At 46.3% G+C, this 20,100-nt stretch overlaps 1 protein-coding gene across 1 annotated transcript in view; it reads right to left on the bottom strand.

The window, feature by feature from the left end:
• Positions 1 to 19,246, bottom strand: part of LBP (lipopolysaccharide binding protein) — a 32,366-nt gene extending 13,120 nt beyond the window's left edge. The window contains exons 1-7 of the mRNA XM_020909069.2: positions 19,034 to 19,246; positions 16,061 to 16,175; positions 14,441 to 14,569; positions 8,114 to 8,269; positions 6,826 to 6,889; positions 3,530 to 3,593; positions 942 to 1,033 (exon numbers count right to left, since the gene is read on the bottom strand). Of these exons, the coding sequence (XP_020764728.2) occupies positions 942 to 1,033; positions 3,530 to 3,593; positions 6,826 to 6,889; positions 8,114 to 8,269; positions 14,441 to 14,569; positions 16,061 to 16,175; positions 19,034 to 19,157 (744 nt within the window). The 5' untranslated portion in view covers positions 19,158 to 19,246. The remainder of the gene's footprint in view (positions 1 to 941; positions 1,034 to 3,529; positions 3,594 to 6,825; positions 6,890 to 8,113; positions 8,270 to 14,440; positions 14,570 to 16,060; positions 16,176 to 19,033) is intronic.
• Positions 19,247 to 20,100: the final 854 nt, after the last annotated feature.

The following is a 20,100-nucleotide window of genomic DNA, read 5'->3' as shown; positions in this document are numbered from 1 at the left end:
TACAAAATGGAAGTAGAGTCACAGATGTAGGGAACAAACATGGTCACTAGAAGGTGAGGCAGGGGAAGGGATAAGTTGGGATCCTGGGACTGACACATATACACTGCTAAATACGAAATAGATAACTGATGAGAACCTGCCATGTAGCACAGGGGACGTTCCTCAGTAGTCTGTAATGATCTATATGGGAACAGAACCTCAAAAAAAGAGTGTATATATGTCTATCTATAACTAATTCACCTTGCTGTAGGCCTGAAACTAACACAGCACTGTAAATCGTCTACGTGTGTGTGCTCAGTCACTCCGTCGTGTCTGACTCTTTGTGATCCCAGGGACTGGGGCCTGTCAGGCTCCTCTTGTCCATGGAATTTTTCAGGCAAGAATACTGGAATGCGTTGCCATGTTCCTCCTCCAGGGGCTCTTCCCAACTGTGGGATTGAAACCCACGTCTCCTGCACTGGCAGGTGGATTCTTTATCACTAGAGTTACCTGGGACGCTCAAATCAACTATACTCCAATAAAATTGTTTTAAAAAATATGCTTTCCTTTGGGTCAAAGTGTATGTCCAGGATCCCCTAATGAAACGCTCACCAGAAGCTTTGGTGTTTTAACCTATAGGACCTCTTGGCCAGCTCTTCAGTGCCATCGAGGGCCAGCTCTGGTTAACGTCACTTGCAAGGTGGGATAGGTGAAGGAGTGGAGTTGGGGCCAGGGGAGGAAGGAAGTTTCAAGGTCTAAGTGATGTAAGACACCATGGGAGGATCCTGGCTCTGGGAATACTCCCCACCACTCCATATTGCTCTGCCCTTGACACAGTGGGAACCACGGGGACACAGGGACAGATCTGAAGCTGGGGAACAGGAGGCCCCAAGAAAGGGCTGAGCTGAGGGAATGCCACACCAAGGCTGGACCCACTCAAGCCCCTGACCCAGGACCCTTACCTTGAACATCACATCCAGCATTTGGGCTGTTGCTTGAGGGGCCCCCATTAAGCTGTAATCAAGGCCAGCCAGATGGTCAATCTTTGTTGTGACTGTGAACCAGGGGAAGGGACAGAATTAGGATGCAGAAGTGGTGAGGGCTCTGGCTGACCCACACTCCCTCTGGAGAGGTCTCCAGAGCCCCCTGCCCCTCCACCTTAAGACCCTCCACCCAGCCCAGTGCTGGGGCAAGAAAGAGGTGACATGGTTTGTTCTGCTTGGCTGATGATTTAGCCACAAGGGGACTGGTGTGCTTAGCCCAGAGCCTGAGCAGTTTCCAGAGTCTTACACACACACACACACACACACACACACACACACACCTACACAGCCTAAGCGCAGGAGGAGCTCAGGTGTGGCAGCCCCTCCATACCCAGAACTTCACACCAAAGAAGACATATGATAGGGAAAATTCTCCAACCGAAGATACTGCTCTTCAACTTTATAACCAAGACCTTGATCTTCAAGGAATCCAGCCTCCTACCAATATCAACAAATAACCAGGAAGGCGGGGCCGTGTTCAGAGGACCCAGAGACTCCCCTCCAAGACCTTGGGGGCAGGAGCTCTCTCTCCCACATGCTGGGGCCTCTGTGCCCACGTGGGTCTCCGCTGAAGGGAAGGTTAGCAGTGAGTGTGGAGGCCTGGGGGCCAAGGCATCAGGGAACACCTCCAATTGTCCAGGGCCTGTCTCTGCCAACTTTACCTGTGTAGCCTAGCTCTGGAGCCTCTGCTTGTAGAGAACTGTTCTAGAGATACTCTTATGTGCAGGCAAAGAGGTAGTATGAGATGCTCTCTGCCCCATTGTTGGTAATAGGAAAGGATGACAACAAACCTACCTGTCCAGCAGCTGGGGGCTCACTAAATAAATGGAGACACATCCATAAGATAGAACACTGTGCAGTTATTAAAATGAAGTCTAGGGACTTCCTTGGAAGTCCAGCGGTTGGTGGTTACTCCACGCTTCCACTGCAGGGGGCACAAGTTCGATCACTGATTGGGGACCTAAGATCCTGCAAGTTGAGTGGCATGGCCAAAAAAAAAAATGAGATCTATATAACTATTTTGGAAAACTGTTTGGCAGGATCTGGTAAGGCTGAACCTAGGCACATCACAAGAACCTGTAATTTCTCTCCTGCGTATATACCCCAAGATGCATGTCCATATGACCTAGAATATTCACAGCAGCACTACCCACAATGACTTAGAACTGAAACTACCCAAATGGCCTTCAACAGGTCTATAGATAAACAAATGGAGAGACGTATGGCTGATTCACGTTGTTGTACAGAAGAAGCCCACCTGACATTGTAAAGCAATTATCCTCCAAATTAAAAAAAAAAAAATGGAAAGACGTGGACACAGTGAATGACACAGCAGGAGAGTGAATGAACTCACAATATGGAACAATATGGATTGACCTCATATTTTATTATTATTTTTTTAAGATTTTCTTTATGTGAATCATTTTTAAAGTCTTTATTGAATTTGTTACAATATTACTTTGGTTTTATGTTTTGGTTTTTTTTAGCTGCAAGTCATGTGGGATCTTAGCTCCCCAACCAGGGATTGAACCCACACCCCCGGCACTGGAAGGCGAAGTCTTAATCTCTGGACCACCAGGGAGGTCCTTGGAGTGACCTCATATCTTAAAGTTGAACAGAGAAAGCCTTCTGCTTTTGATAAAAGACTGTGATTACCGTATAGGTTCATTCATGTACCAAGTGCAAAGCTGATCTTTGCTGGAAGAAGTAGAGAGGATGGTCACCCTTGAAGGGTGGGTGGTGCCAGGAGACATGAGTGGACTCTGAAAGGCCAGTCATGTTCTGTATATTGATCTGGAAGCTGATAAGTGCGTGTGCTCAGTTTGTGAAAAATTTTTAAAAACTCCACTTACAGTTTGAGCACTTTTCTCTCTGTATTGACTTCCACAAAAACATTTTTAAAAATGAGATCTGTTTATATGTGCTGATGGAAAAAGATCTCCAAGGTATACAGGCTACAAAAGAACAATGTCTCTACTATTATAGACTAATGTATATATTCATAATTATGCATATTCACATATATTCATGAACAAAAGTAATACATATGTGAATGTATGGTGGTGGTGGTGGTTTAGCTGCTAAGTCGTGTCCAACTATTTGTGACCCCATGGACTGTAGCCTGCCAGGCTCCTCTGTCCAGGGGGGGATTTCCCAGGCAAGAATACTGGAGTTGCCGTTTATTTTTCCAGGGGATCCTCCCAGACCAGGGATTGAACTCCTGCATTGCAGGTGGATTCTTTTACTGATAAACCACCAGGGAAGCCCATGTGAATGTATATTCATATGCTTATGTATGTGTATATTTATATTTGTACATGCAAAGGAAACATCTGAGAGTACACACTCAAAACAGAGTTTACCTCTTGGAAGAAAATTTGGGGAGGAAAGAGGACTTTTAATTTTTACTTTCAACACTGTTGCTCCATGTAAGTTTTCGTAAGGTACATATTAATGTATGCACTTATAAAAATTAATGAGAATCAAAGATGGGTGGAGTGTCCTACCTGGCAGAGTTTGCAGATAAGGCTGTAGCTCAGAGGTCACTGAGTCCTGAATAATTTCGCAAATCTGAAAAATATGGGAAAAGAAAGCCCGAGTGAGTTTGCTGGCTTTGGTCTGGCCCTGTACTATTTGCTTCAGTCCCATTTCATATCTTTGCTAGTTGGTCCTTGATTCTACAAAAATTTATAAGTGCTTATGATGTGCCAGGTACTGAGAAAATAGAAATGATCAAAAACATGTCTGCCCCCACGTGGACTCCAATAGGGTCCAGTTGGGCCTGTTAAAGTCCATCACAGGACTGGAGATCAGAGCTAGGTAATTGCCTATGCAGCCAGATGAGGCAGCATGGCTGGAGGCACCGCCTGAAACTCCTTCATGAAAGACCTATTCCTTTGAGAATCCCTAGTCTCTCAGGGTCTAGAATTGGACAGCACAATTAGATAGTTAAGTAGCAATAGCCACACAAATAAGTGTATACTTAATGCAGATACTTAACAGATTAGCTGGATGGATCAATAGTCCTTGTGTTACAGAGTCCAAGCTCGCTCTGCTTGCTGAACGCCGAACGACAGGCCAATGGATTGGAGACAGGTAGTAAGACAAGGAATATGTTATTCGGAAAGCCAGCTGACCAAGAAGATGGCAGACTAATGCTTCAAAATAACCATCTTCTCAGGTCTGGATGTAGGGTTCTTTTATAGATCAGAGATGGGGGAGATGAGGAAACAAAGTAAAAAGGCCATTGATCTTGCAAATATGTCCTAGAATGACAAGCCTTGGAAAGGGGATGTGTTCATTTCTTCCTTTGTGCCATCTACAAGTGGACCAGGGTTCTGAACAAAGGCACTTTAACAGTCAGGCAGAGGGGCAGGATTCTCTGAGGCAGGCCATTATGTATAATAACAAAAGCAAGGAAAAGCAAGTCAAAGAAACAGTTCCAGCATAGAGTCAGAATCGGCTTTTCCCTGCAACACTTGTTTCAACCCAGCTGCTTGTGGAAGACTGAATCCTCCCATCCAACTGGCTACCACACATAGTAAACACTCAGAATTTGTTGCCCCAGTTAAATTGTGTGCTTCTCAAGAAATGGAAATGCATGCTCTCAAACCTGTTTGCTTTCCTTGCTATTGCAATCACTCAAATTATTCCTTACGTAGGGACTTCCCTGGTAATCCAGAGATTAAGAGTCCATCTTGCAATGCAGGGGATATGGGTTCAATCCCTGGTTGGGGAACTGAGATGCTGTGGAGCAACTAAGCCTGCACACCACAACTACTGAGTCCATGTGAGACAACTAGAGAATCTGTATGCCACAACGAAAGATCCCACCTGCTGAAACCAAGACCTGATGTAGCCAAATAAATAAATAAATATTTAAAATTCTTTTTTATGTAAACCCATGAAATAAAGACTGAGAAAAGAGTTGAAAAACCTATGGTAAGTGCATTGGAAAGGTGAGTTGCTTAAAGAAAATGTCAGTAAACTGCTCTGGACCAGAAAAGCTTACCAGGAAAACAACTATAAAAATACGGAAGGATTCTGCATTGAGATCGCTTAGCAAACATGTCTAGATTCTCACTGTGGTTAAAGAAATCTAAGCCGGAACCTGTGGCTGATGCATGTTAATTGAAGGACAGTGCTAGGCCAGTTAAGAGACTGTTTACAAAGAATGGTTCTGCGTCTTAGGTCAAAGGAATGTGCATTTACTGTTTCTTAAAATATTTGGATGCATATGTAAATATTTTCTTTGTTCAAGGCTGTGTGAGTGAGTCCTCACTTTATTTTTTTTCCATTTATTTATTTATTTTTATTTTTGGCTGTGCTGGGTCTTCCTTGCTGCTCGCGGGCTTTCTCTAGTTGCAGGGAGCCGGGGTTACTCTTTGTTGCAGTGCATAGGCTTCTCATGGCGTTGGCTTCTCCTGTTGTGGGGCACAGGCTCTAGGGTATGTGGGCTCAGTAGTCGCGCTGCCAGGCTCTAGAACACAGGCTCAATAGTAGCGGCCTACAGGCTTAGTTGCTGTGCTGCACGTGGAATAGTCCCAGACCGGGGATGGAATCCATGTCCCCTGCATTGGCAGGCCGATTCTTAACCACTGGACGACCAGGGAAGTCTGAGCCCTCACTTTAAACAGCTTTTTTGATTAACCAGCTATCACCTATCCTCCACACATACAGTGGAGGAGAGGGACTTATCGGGGGGAGGTGGTCTAGAGCACGCATGTGGCCCTGGCCTAGTGAGAGGGTCACTGATGGCTCCTATGAGGAGGTGACACTTTCAGGACAAGTTGTAGCTCAGATGGTAAAGAATCTACCTGCCATGCAGGAGACCCGGATTCACAGCACTATTGTTGTATAATATTATTAGTCATTATTGTCTGCATCATCAACAGGGGAGCATAAATCCACACCACCATGAAGAATACTATGTCCCACTGGAAAGGCATGGAAACATGCAACGGGGTGCATGAGAAGAGGATTGGCGTGTTTCCCAAGCTCGCCTAGACCCTGGGACCCCAGAGCAAGAAAAGGAACAGAACTGCTTGCCACGTCCCATCCTTGGGGTCTGCATGCTATTTTCACTTCAACCACCAGGAGGCACTCCAAGCCAAACCAGACTTGGATCAAGAGAGGCGGGTGCCTGTGTTTCCCCTTTCCTCTTCGTTACTGTCTCTCTTCCCAAGCAGTCATCGCTACAAATGCAGCTCCAGGTATATGATACAACAGGGCCAGGATTTTAGGGTGAGGTAGGTGAATGAGAGAACTGAAAGTTAACATACTCCTCCTTATTTTAGCCACAGATTCCAAAATTTGGGGATTTCACAGGATTTTTTTAAATGAGGAAAACCGACACTGTTGCTGTTTTACAAAGCAATACAAAGCAGGTGCTCATGCGTTCACCCAGGTAGGAACCAGAGCTCCTACCTGGTCCACACACTCCCAAAGCTTCCTGCTTGGTCTCCACGGGCACCTAAGTGTTGATTTCCTTTTTGGCTTTTGTGGACTGCAGAGCTGGGGCGGGCAGTGAGCAAGGCCAAGCCGACTTTATTCCCTATTGTTTGACCCTTTGGCCAAGCATCTGACCATTTTCTGTCGAACTGAATGACTCGGGGTCCAGACACCTACATCTTGCCCTCAGCTTTGCTGCACACCATCTCCATGACCTTGATTTGTCCTCTCTGGGCCTTGAGCCCAAATATGCCTGGGTCAGCCCCTAGAGCTGTTCAAGTCCAGAGATCACCGAGAACCTGCACCCAACCCATGAGAAGCTCCTCAATGCCAGCTGCTTGGACAAGCTTACCTTGCTCTCCAAGACCCTGCGGAACTTGGACTCGATCTGGTTATGGAAGAGATTCAGCAGCCACCTGGGGAGGGAAGCACAGTGGATGGTCGGCTTGGTGGCCCTGAATGCAGGGAAAGCGGGGCATCAGGGAGAGTCAGACCAGTTCCCCAGAGAGGGTACCCTCCCCATCCTGGCCCCTGCGGTGTTCCAGAATCCTGAATGGGATGAGCATGCAGACTCCCATTTCCCAGCACACCCCCTGATTCAGTGCATCTGACAGCCCAGCCCCAAATTCAATAGATGTAGAGGAGGGGCTGGAGACTCCATGCAACTTCCCAGGTGGCTCAGTGGTAAAGAATCTGTCTGCTAATGTGAGAGACAAGGGAGACACAGTTTTGACCCCTGAATGAGGAAGATCCCCTGGTGTAGGTAATGGCAACCCATTCCAGTATTATCGCCTGGAAAATTCCATGGACAGAGGAACCTGGTGGGCTACAGTCCATGGGGTTGCAAAGAGCCGGACATGACTGAGCACGCACACTACCACCACCTGGAGAATCCATGTTTTTCTTTTTCTTTTTTTGGAATATATCTTTATTTATTCTTATTTTTAAATTTTTGGCTGTGCCTCACAGCAACTGGGATCTCAGTTCCCCGACCGGGATCAAACTGGCCCCTCCTGCAGTGGAAGCGCGGAATCTTAAGCACTGGACCATCAGGGAAGTCACAAATTCATGTTTTTCTAATCAAGGAAACTGAGATTTGAAGAGATTGGCTCAAGGGTTTGTGTGTTTTTCACAAACTCTCATTTGACCAGAAGCCTTTGTGTTCTTTCCGTAGCCAAACTGCACTTGTCTGATGGTGGTGAAGCTCTTTATTTTTTGGTGAAAATGGCACACCAATGCATGCTCAGTCGTGTCCGACTCTTTGCAGTCCCTTCATCTGTAGCCCGCCGTGTCCATGGGATTATCCAGGCAAGAATACTTGAATAGGTGGCCATATCTTTCCTCCAGGGGTTCTTCTGGACCCAGGGATTAAAACTGTGTCTCCTGCAGCTCCTGCACTGGCAGGCGTATTCTTTACCACTGAGCCACCTGGGAAGCCCGGCTCACCCAGCATTACTCTGAGCTTAAATCTGCTTCTGTTCATCTCAGCAGGTCCCCCAAAGAATTACCTCCAAGTGCACATGATGTGCCCATGCAGGACCCTGGACCATCATGCTTATCAGAGGCCTTGGGCCTTAGGTTGGATGGGCCTCTAGCTCCCGCCAGGGGTCAAGCTGGTCAGTGTCCCTGTAGTGACCTACCCCAAATCTCCTGACATGTGCACCTCCACGTCATGGATGTGGCTGCTGCAGCTGGAGACAGCGATTTTGGGTCTCCCAGAGGGCTCACTGTCCAAGAGAAGATTCACTGAAATGGTGATGCCTTTGACCTTCACATCAAAGGAGCCTTTTAGTCTCCTAGAAGAGAAAGGAGAAGTAGTAAGTGATTCATAGACTATGGTCGGCCACCATTTGAGGGGAAATATAAATCTCAGTTCTTACCCCCCAACTAAATGAAACCAGAGTAAGAAGTTAACTACAGAAATTATTACAAATATAGTTATTATGAGATAAATATTTGTTATAAACAAGACAATGAAAGAGCAAGAAGAAAGCTTGGGTCCATTTATTCATGGTCAGGGATGGGCAAAAGCCTTTCTAGGTTAAATCCAAGTCTCAGAAGCCATGATGGAAATGGTTTTGAGCTTGCCAGCACTGAAAATTAAAACTTTAGAGAAAAACAATGGCATATGCAAATTTTAAAAAATTGCATTGTGAGCTAGCCAGAGACCTAATTTGCTTAACACGTGAGCTAATATACGAGTTAATTTCCTTAATACACAAAGAACAAGCTTATACAGAGTAATAAGGAAAGGACAAAAGAGAAAAGAAAAGAGAGCTTCAAGATGTTAACAGAAAGTTCAATTGCAAATAAGCACATGGACATGATTAAAAATGAAAATAACAATGATGCCAGTTTTCATCTGTCAGAGAGAGAAAAAGTTGAGATTTTCACACCCAGTGCTTGTGAAGATATGGGAAAACCAAACACTAGTTGAGAGAACATACCAGGAACACAGATTGGTGGGACCTATCCTTAGAAGAAATGGAGTAACCCTCCATTTCTCCAGACAAAAGAGTCTGAAATGCAGTACTTGGATGCAATTGCAAAAATTACAGAATGATCTCTGTTCATTTCCAAGGCAAATCATTCAATATCACACTAATCCAAGTCTATGCCCTAACCAGTAATGCTGAAGAAGCTGAAGTTGAATGGTTCTACAAGACCTACAAGACCTTCTAAAATTAACACCTAAAAAAGATGTCCTTTTCATTATAGGGGACTGGAATGCAAAAGTAGGAAGTCAAGAGATACCTGGAGTAACAGGCAAATTTGACCTTGGAGTACAAATTTGACCTTGGAGTACAAAATGAACCAAGGCAAAGGCTAATAGAGTTTTGCCAAGAGAACACACTGGTCATAGCAAACACCCTCTTCCAACAACACAAGAGAAGACTCTACACATGGACATCAGCAGATGGTCAATACCGAAATCAGATTGATTATGTTCTTTGCAGCCAAAGATGGAGAAGCTCTATACAGTCAGCAAAAACAAGACCAGGAGCTGACTGTGGCTCACATCATGAACTCCTTATTGCAAAATTCAGACTTAAATTGAAGAAAGTAGGGAAAACCACTAGACCATTCAGGTATGACCTAAATCAAATCCCTTATGATTACACAGTGGAAGTGAGAAATAGAGTCAAGGGATTAGATCTGACAGACAGAGTGCCTGAAAAACTATGGATGGAGGTTTGTGACATTGTACAGGAGGCAGTGATCAAGACCATCCCCAAGAAAAGAAATGCAAAAAGGCAAAATGGTTGTCTGAGGAGGCCTTATAAATAGCTGAGAAAAGAAGAGAAGCTAAAGGCAAAGGAAAAAAGGAAAGATATACCCATTCGAATGCAGAGTTCCAAAGAATAGCAAGGAGAGATACAAAAGCCTTCATCAGTGATTAATGCAAAGAAATAGAGGAAAACAATAGAATGGGAAAGACTAGAGATGTCTAAGGGAACGTTTCATGCAATGTTGTGCACAACAAAGGACAGAAATGGTATGGACCTAACAGAAGCAAAAGATATTAAGAAGAGGGGGCAAGAATACACAGAAGAATTATACAAAAAAGATCTTCAGGACCCAGAAAACCACGATGGTGTGATCACTCACCTAGAGCCAGACATCCTGGAATGTGAAGTCAAGTGGGCCTTAGGAAGCATCACTATGAACAAAGCTAGTGGAGGTGATGGAATTCCAGTTGAGCTATTTCAAATCCTAAAAGATGATGCTGTGAAAGTGTTGCACTCACTATGCCAACAAATTTGGAAAACTCAGCAGTGGCCACAAGACTGGAAAAGGTCAGTTTTCAATCCAATCCCAAAGAATGCTCAAACTACCGCACAATTGCACTCATGTCACATGCTAGCAAAGCAAAGTCTTCAATAGTACTGAAAACTTCCAGATATTCAAGCTGGATTTAGAAAAGGCAGAGGAGCCAGAGATCAAATTGCCAACATCCATTGGGTCATCAAAAAAGCAAGAGAGTTCCAGAAAAAGATCTACTTCTGCTTTACTGACTACACCAAAGCCTTCAACTATGTAGATCACAATAAACTGTGGAAAATTCTTCAAGAGATGGAAGTACCAGAGCACCTGACCTGCCTCCTGAGAAAACTGTATGCTGGTCAAGAAGCAACAGTTAGAACTGGACATGAAACAACAGACTGGTTCCAAACTGGGAAAGGAGTACACCAAGGCTGTATATTGTCACCCTGCTTATTTAATTTATATGCAGAATACATCATGAGAAATGCTGGGCTGGAGGAAGCACAAGCTGGAATCAAGATTGCAGGGAGAAATATCAATAACCTCAGATATTCAGATGATACCACCCTTATGGCAGAAAGTGAAGAGGAACTAAAGAGCCTCTTGAGGAAAGTGAAAGAAGAGAGTGAAAAAGTTGGCTTAAAACTCAACATTCAGAAAGCTAAGATCATGGCATCCCATCCCATCACTTTATGGCAAATAGATGGGGAAACAATGGAAACAGTGATAGACTTTATGTTTTCGGGCTTCAAAATCACTGAAGATGGTGACTGCAACCATGAAATTAAAAGACATTTGCTCCTTGGAAGAAAATCTATGACCAACCTAGACAGCATATTAAAAAGCAGGGACATTACTTTGCCAACAAATATCCGTCTAGTCAAAGCTATGGTTTTTCCAGTAGTCATGTATGGATGTGAGAGTTGGACTATAAAGAAAGCTGAGCGCCAAAGAACTGATACTTTTGAACTGTGGTGTTGGAGAAAACTCTTGAGAGTCCCTTGGACTGCAAGGAGATCAAACCAGTCCATCCTAAAGGAAATCAGTCCTGAATATTCATTGGAAGGACTGATGCTGAAGCTGAAACTCTAGTACTTCGCCACCTGATGGGAAGAATTGACTCACTGGAAAAGACCCTGATGCTGGGAAAGATTGAAGGCAGGAGGAGAAGGGGACGACAGAGGATGAGATGGTTGGATAGCATCACCGACTCGATGGACATGAGTTTGAGCAGTCTCCGGGAGTTGGTGATGGACAGGGAAGCCTGGCGTGCTGCAGTCCATGAGGTCACAAAGAGTCAGACACGACCAAGCGACTGAAATGAACTGAACTGATCCTGATTGTAATTACATAATTTTGTTCAGTAATTTTACTTCCAAGTCTTTACTCTGTGGCCTATCCTGTCAAGATATTTGTGTGGGGAAGTTCACTGAAGCATCATGGGGAATAGCAAGAAATGAGGAATTAAGCTTAAATGTCAACTAGTCAGGACAGGTTCAATAAGTCGTGGGCATCTATGTGATGAAGCCTTTACAAAGAATGAGGTCAAATGTGGTCCTGTTATACAGTGAAATATTACTCATTCATACAAAGGAATAAAGCACCGATATGTGCTGTAGCGTGAATGAACCTCAACAATATCATGCTCCATAAGGGACTTCCCTGGTGGTTCCGTGGCTCAGACTCTGCGCTCCTAATGTAGGGGGCCTGGGTTCGATCCCTGGTCAGGGAGTAAAGTTTACTACATGATGTGGCTGAGGATACTACGTACTGTAACTAAGACCCGATGCAGCCAAATTAATTAACTAATATTTTTAAAAAATATTATGCTGCATGACAAAAGCCAGAAAAATATGTGTGTTGTATGATGTCATTTATATGAAAGGTCCCAGATAGGCAAACCTATAGAGACAGAGGCTGACTGGTGGTGGTCCAGGGTTGGGGGAGGGGCAAATGAGGAGCGAGTGCTTAATGGGTGTGGAGCATCTTTCGGGGTGATGGAAATATTGTGGGACTAGGTAGAGGTGGTGGTTGCACAACACTGTGAATGTACTAGATGCCACTGAATTGGGTACTTTCAAATGGTTAATTTCATGTTATGTGAATTTCACCTCAGTAAAAATATTACATTAAAAAAAATTTAAAAAAAGAATGAGCTAGATATTCATATGGTCATATGAAGAGATCTTGAAGAGTATGGCCTGATTCCTGTCATGGAAATTGAGTTAATATGCAAATATTAATGACTGCTGACAAAGGCCCATATAGCCAAAGCTATGGCTTTTCCAGTAGTCAGGTATGGATGTGAGTTGAATCATGAAGAAGGCTGAGCACCAAAGAATTGATGCTTTTGAACTGTGGTGTTGGAGAAGACTATTGAGAGTTCCTTGGACTGCAAGGACATCCAACCAGTCAATCCTAAAGGAAATCAACCCTGAATATTCATTGTAAGGACTGTTGCTAAAGCTGAAGCTCCAATACTTTGGCCACCTGATGTGAAGAGCCAACTCACTGGAAAAGACCCTGACACTGGCAAAAATTTAAGGCAAAAGGATAAAGGGTTGATAGAGAAAAAAGTGGTTAGATAGTATCACTGACTCAATGGGCACGATTCTGAGCAAACTCCAGGAGATAGTGGAGAACAGAGGAGCCTGGCATGCTGCAGTTCATGGGGTCACAAAAGAGTTGGACAGGACTTAGCTACTGAAAAACAACTATTGATGACCTATGGTGGCTTAGACGGTAAAGTGTCTGCCTACAATGCAGGAGACCTGGGTTCAATCCCTGGGTCGGGAAGATCTCCTGGAGAAGGAAATGGCAACCCACTCCAGTAGTCTTGCCTGGAAAATCCCATGGACGGAAGAGCCTGTTAAGCTACAGTCCGTGGGGTTGCAGAGCTGGACACGAGTTGTGTCCGACTCTTTGTGACCCCATGGACTGTAGCCCATCAGGCTCCTCTGCCCATGGGATTCTCCAGGCAAGACTACTGGAATGGGTTGCCATTTCCTTCTCCAGGAGATCTTCCCGACTGAGGGATTGAACCCAGATCTCCCACATTGCAGGCAGATTCATCACCATTTGAGCAACCCGGGAAGCCCAATATACTGACCTACATACCTGAGCATCTTTCTAAAGCAGTGTTGTCCAACAGAAATATAATGTGAACTACACAGGTAAATTTAAAATTTTCTAGTAGCCACATTTAAAAAAAGCAAAATTAAAGGAGTGAGAATAATTTGAATAGTATATGATTATCATTTCAACGTGTGATCAACATAAACATTATTAATGTGATTTCTTATGTTCTTTTTTGTACTAAGTCTTCAAATCTAGTGTTTTACACTTAACAACAGATCTCCACCTGTTCTGGCCACTTTTCATGTACTCAGTAAGGATGTAGGGCCAAAGGCTACTATATTGGACAGGGCAGGTCTACAGTGTCAGTACGGCCAGGTCACCCATATTTGCCCTCCTGTTAAAGGTTGAATTGTGTCCCCTGAATTCATACGTTACAGGCCACTTAGTACCTGGAATTTGACTGTATTTGAGATAGAGCCTTTAAAGAAGTGATCCAGTTAAAATGAGGCCATTTGGGTGGCCTAGAGCCCAGTCTGTCCTCCTAAGAAGAGGAGATCTGGACACAGAGAACCACCAGGGGTGCAGGCTCACGGAGGGATGGCCATGTGAGGATGTGGCGACAGAGCAGCCATCTGCAAGCCTGGGAGAGAAGCCTCAGCGCAAACTAAATCTGCCCACATCTTGATCTTGAACTTCCAGCCTCCGAAAGTGTGAGATCTGTGACATTCCATTATGGCAGCCTGAGGAGACTAACCTACCTTCCATCTAAGAACCTCAGAGGTCAGAGAACAGTTCAAAATGCTGGAGAGGTCAGCCCAACCTTGACCAATGGCAGACAGGAGACTGGGATAACTCAGAGGCGTGCTCTGCCTACAATGTCCCCAAGAGGGTTGACCCCGGGAGGGTTGAGCTCCAGTAGCTGCCAAGCTGACTTCTTTCTTCCCCGCCTCACTTCTGCACAACCCTTGGATGTTTCCCTAAGTCACTCACCAGATAAAGTACTTGGACTTGAATTCTTGCCTTGGGGGTCTGCTGTGGGGAAAGCTAGAACACCCTGGACCCAAGAAGGATGGAATGAAAGCCAAGGTCAAGATTCCAAGGGCCTGGGAGCACAGCCAACTTACAGTATCCTCTTGCGCACCTTCCAGTCGCCTGTGACCTGGATGAAGGAGTCGGAAATAGAGAAATGCAGGCCCTGGTTGGGGAGGAGCTTCAGGGCAGAGCCGAGCAGCTTACAGCTCTGAATGTTCAGGCTGGGGAGAGAGACCCACAGAAGAGGCATCAGTGAGGAGGCAGAGGCAGGTCTAGTCTCTGCAGGGGTCTGGCTTTCACCCTGGGACCTGGTACCCAACTCCTACTTACCTGCTGTGTGCCCCGAGCCAACCACGCAGCCAATGCCAAGTACTTTGCATGCATTGTGTCAGGTGGCCTCACAGATGGGGTTGGCCCTGTTCAGGTTCCCTTTTCACACAGGGGGAAAGAGAACTTCTTGGAAGGGATGCATTTGCCCAGAGTCACACAGGCAGGATCAGAGTCCACAGATCTCACGACCCTGGCTGGGACCCCAAGTAAAGTGCAGAGATGCACCCCATCATCACTTTCCTCCCCACATCCATGTGGGGAACTCATTCAGAGAAGGCTGAGGGCAGCCTCAAGAAGAGACACGAAAGGCCTGGGAGAAGCAAACCCAGACCACACGTATCCTGGGGCTGTCAGTGGGAAAGGAATGGTCAAGTTCCCTTTCCTTTGCGAGGTGCACAGTAGGTGCCTGATAGATGTTTACTGATGGACTGAATAAAAGAAGGACCGAAAGAAGCCGTCAGTGGTGAGCAGAGAGGAGTGTGATAAGTCACGGGCTCAATTGTCCCTGCTTCATTGTCAATCCTTCAGAAAGTGATTGATGTCTTTTTTTTAAAGAAATGTTTACTTATTTATTTTTGGCTGGGTTGGGTCTTCATCGCTGCGTACAATTTTCCTTTGGTTGCGGTGAGGCTGAGTTCCTCTCTAGTTGTGGTGCGACGGCTTCTCCTTGCAGTGGCTTCTCTTGTTGCAGAGCTCTAGCACTCCTGGACTTCGGTAGTTGCAGCACATGAGCTCAGTAGTTGCGGCTCCCAGCCTCTAGAGCACAGGCTCCACAGTGGTGGCACACAGGCTTTGTTGCTCCGAGGCACGTGAGATCTTCCAGGATCAGAGACTGAACCCATGTCTCCTGCATTGCAGGCGGATTCTTTACCACTGAGCCACCTGGGAAGTCTGATGCGTTTCTTTTTAAAGCATCAGCTGCTCCGGTCTAAATATCCTTTGAAGACTCAGGTGAAATGCCACCACCTTCAGGAAGCCTTCCTTGACGCCTCCAGATGTGCCAACCTCAGCTCCAAGAGTTGGGCTACTATATCTAAGTTAAGGTTTATTTAAAAAAAACAATTTAAGGTCTATCTTCCCTTCCAGACTACATCCAGTGTCAGGCCAGAGCCTGGATTATCACTCCAAAGAGACAGAAAGTTATCCCCATTTTACAGATAAGGAAACAAAGGCTCAGGTCACATAGCTAGTGGTTCTTCATTAATATTTGTTGTATTAACGAATGAAGGGCCCAAGTTCCTTCCAGAACTTCCCTCTGAACTCTCCGAGGAACCATCCCACCACTGCCTGCCCCAGAGAGGTTTTAGGCCATCCTGGGGCTCTCTCGCCCTTCCTCTCTGGACACCCCCCACAGCCCCTGCCCAGCCACCGTGGAGCCCCACCTGTGGAATTCATAGTCCACTCTGCCGAAATGTTTGATCCTGACGTCCCCGTCAAAGTTGGGCAGCGTGACTTTGTGTAGCTTACTCTGCAGGGCCAACAGCTCCTCTTGGGCCACTGAGGACACAAAAAAGCTGGGAGTCAGCCTGGCCAGCCTGCTTCCCTCCCTCTAAACCCTTCAGTGGCTCCTAGCTGCCCTGGGGAAAGAGGCCAACTTCCTGATTAGCATTCTTATGGTTGCAGGTTATTGAGCCCCTCTAGAACACCAGGGGCTTTCCAAGGAACTCTGTGGGTAAAGAATCTGCCTGCAATGCAGGAGTGGCAGGAGCCACAGGTTTGATCCCTGGGTCGGGAAGATCCCCTGGAGGAGGGAATGGCAACCCACTCCAGTATTCTTGCTTGGAGAACCCCCATGGATGGAGGAGCCTGGTGGGCTACAGTCCATGGGGTTGCAAAGAGTCGGACACAACTGAAGTGACTAAGCACAAATGTACGCCCAAGAGCACCAAGTGGCAGGAGAGATATTCAGGAGCATCAGGGCATTCCAGGTGGGCTGGTTGTGTTCATGCCCATTTTATGGATGAGGAGACAGGGTGTCTGTCTTCGTCAGCAGCTCCACGAGGAAGGAGTGCTGTGTGCTTGGTAGCTGGGCCTCTTTCCTGTCCTTCACAGTGTCTAGCCTGTGTAGAAGAGACTGCAAAGATTTTAGGGCTAGGATCCTGGCACTGGCGTCTTTCTTGCTGGGTGACCTTGAGCAAATCCTCAACCTTGGCATTCTCTGTCTGTCCAAAAGCAATCACAGCAATACTTTCCTCACTGGGGTGGCATGAGGATTAAAAGAGATCACTGCATGGCTTCTGTGGTGGTCCAGTGGTTAAGAGTCCTCCTGCCTATGCAGGGGACACGGGTTCAATCCCTAGTCTGGGAAGATTCCACCTGCCGAGCATCCCATGTGAAACAACTACTGAGCCCCTGCACTTTAGAGCCTGTGGTCCACAACAAGAGAAGCCAGCACAATGAGGAGCCCGCGTGCTACAACTAGAGAATAGTCCTCACTCGCCAGAACTAGAGAAAGCCCGTACAACAGTGAAGACTCAGCAAAGCCTAAATAAATAAATAAATAAAATTATTAAACCAAAAAAAAAAAAAATCTAAGAAAAGAAAAGTGTTTAAAAAAAAGAGAGAGATCTTTGCAAAGCCAAAAGGAGTCTGGCAGGATAAAAAGCACTCTTGCATGGTGCCTGGCATGCACGAAGCACTCGGTAAACACCCAGGAGGTCAAAGCAGGGTGGATCTTGTCTAAAAATATGGAGAGGAACCAAAATGTCCAGCTCTAGAGGACTGGTTACATTTACACAGCAGAAAGGAACAAGAGGCAAATTTTGCCTGATCTAGAGTTTCAATATAAGCAGTATTTACACTAGGACTTTCTGTTTATTTGGAGGTATGAGAGACCCAGGATTCTGCCCTTGGAGTGGGTGTGTGTACACAGTTGACCACTGAGTTCCCCGAAAGAGCACTCTGCCTCTCACCACTTTACAGCCCTCCCTCCTGCACACGCAGGAGCTGGTACTCTGCCAAGACGCTATCCCTTGTCTCTGGCTAAACTTCATATATCATTTCTACCTTACCTCCTCCAAGAAGGCCTCCTTGATTGTCTTCTCTGTCTCCAGCCAATCTGGGCTCCCAACAACTCTTCCTGAGGGAATGTTATTGTCCCATTTGAACAGATAAGGCAATTGAGGCTCCATATATGTGAGGAGCAGCTCTCCATCAAGTACTGTGGGGAGTGGTATATAAATACCCCCAATCCCTTGCCCCTTGGACAGATAATTTCTGAGGCTTTGTTTTAACTTCTTAAAAAAAAAATTACAAATGAATTGTTATACAAAACATAAAGAAGCTCACAGACATTGAAAACAGACATGATTATGGAATGTGGATGGCAGGACAAATTAGGAGTATGTGATTAATAGATATGAACGACTATATATATAGCAACAGGGATTTACTGTATAGCACAGGGAATTATATTTAATATCTTGTAATAAACCTATAATGGAATATAATTTGCAAAGAACTGAGTCATTTTGCTGTATACCTGGAACTAACACATTACTGTAAATCAACTATACATCAATAAAAAATAAAATACAGTTCTACTTTTGCCCATTCTTTTAAATTGAAGTATAGCATCTGTAGAAGCACAACCTAAAGGACACTTGTCTTATTAAAGGTGTGTGTTAGTTGCTCAGTCCTGTCTGACTCTTTGTGACCCCACGGACTGTAGCCCACCAGGCTCCTCTGTCCATTGAATTCTCCAGGCAAGAATACTGGAGTGGGTTGTCATACCCTTCTCTAGGGGATCTTCCCAACCCAGGGATCAAACCTGGGTCTCCTGCATTGCAGGTGGATTGTTTACCATCAGAGCCCGCAGGGAACCTACTGTGAGGTAATTTTCACATGTTTACGCACCCACGTAGCCAACACCCCGAGCAAGACACCGGGCCTTCTCAGCACCCCTGCAGGCTCTCTGTGCCCCTTCTGACTGGTCACCACCATTCTAACCTCTGGTTCTAGGGCATGTGTTTCCAAACTTGAGCAAGAATTCTCCAGCAAAACTGTTCCCAGCATAGGGGCGGTAGCTGGCTCACTGACATGCCTCTCCTGGCTGTCTTCTGTCCCCATCTCATGTAACAATCCCGCTACAGTGTTTCCTGGAATCAGCTCCCAAACCAAACATTCACCCCCAAATCTTTATCTCTGTTGGCTCGTGGGAACCTGGCTAAGACAAGCAACGTGCCCAACGAGGCCCAGCGGTTGGGTGACAAGGCCAGACCCCGAGCCAGGGCTGCCTGACCGGGAAGCCTGCAACCACCCTGAGTGAGAGAGTCCCCTCTGTGTCCCCAGCTGTCCCCAGAGCAGCCTGGGGCCAAGCAGGTCAGCCAATCCAGCCGACAGCTGCGGCTCCCTACCGTACTCCAAGCCCCGGTCGGTGATCCTGACAACCAGGCCGGGATTGGCCCCCAGGGCCCCGAAGGTGAATGTGAGCAGCGTTCCCAGCAGGAGGGAGGGCAGGGTGCCCACCAAGGTCACCATCCTGGATTCCCAGGGGTCTGGGCTCTGGATCTGCCGCAGCCTCTGGCTGGGCCCAGCTCCCTTAAATAGCCGAGGCCTGAGGGCTAGGGCGGCTCCTGAGCGGGGTGTGTTCCGGGCATCAGGAAGGGGAGGCTGAGTGACTGGAACCTGCTTGCAACACTGTTGGGGTCACGGGTCATTTAAAAGCCCCGTTGGCACCGCCTGGGAGAGAGGGTGGGTTGACCTGGGTCCAGGTGACACTCCGTCCACCCTTCTCACAAAAAGGCCCCACGTTCATTTCCAGGAAGTCCTGGGTTTTATAGACAAGGAAGCTGAGGCTCCGAGAGGCCATGTCACCGGCTCAAGCTCACACACCCTGGCAGGTGGCAGAACCGGGAATCAAAGCCAGTTGAGTTATACTCAACTCTGTTTCTGTAAAAAAAATTTCCCCACCCCATCCCGTCCTTCCTATCTCCTATTGGGAAACAGGTTTTCTCAAACCCTGCTGGTGGTAAAAGTTGTTGGAAGGCAACTTGGCCAATCCTTGAACTCCTGCCTGCCCTCCTCCAGGGGATCTTCCCACCCCAGGGATCGAACGAGAATCTCCTGTCTCCTGGATTGGCAGGCGGGTTCTTTACCATGAGCTCCATCTGGGAAGCACTAGCCACTTTCTGCTTTTCTGTAATTGTGATCTTTTAAAAATATGTCCCGCAGGAGGAGGAAATGGCAACCCACTCCAGTATTCTTGCCTGGGAAGTCCTGTGGACAGAGGAGCTTGGCAGGTTGCAGTCCATTGGGGTCACGAACAGTTGAACACTACCAAAGCAACTTAGCACAAAAATATGTCCACAAATTCTTTGATACTCTTTCCATCGAGAGCTGAGGTCTCTGTGCCCTCTCCTTGAAATTGGATGTGTCTTTGGAATGCTTCAACACCCTGACTGTGCAGAGCCATAAAAGACAC

Source organism: Odocoileus virginianus, chromosome 9 (genome assembly GCF_023699985.2).
Source record: "Odocoileus virginianus isolate 20LAN1187 ecotype Illinois chromosome 9, Ovbor_1.2, whole genome shotgun sequence".
NCBI classification, from domain to species: domain Eukaryota; kingdom Metazoa; phylum Chordata; class Mammalia; order Artiodactyla; family Cervidae; genus Odocoileus; species Odocoileus virginianus.
Note: the sequence above shows the minus strand (reverse complement) of the source record. Positions and strands in the feature narration are given on the sequence as shown.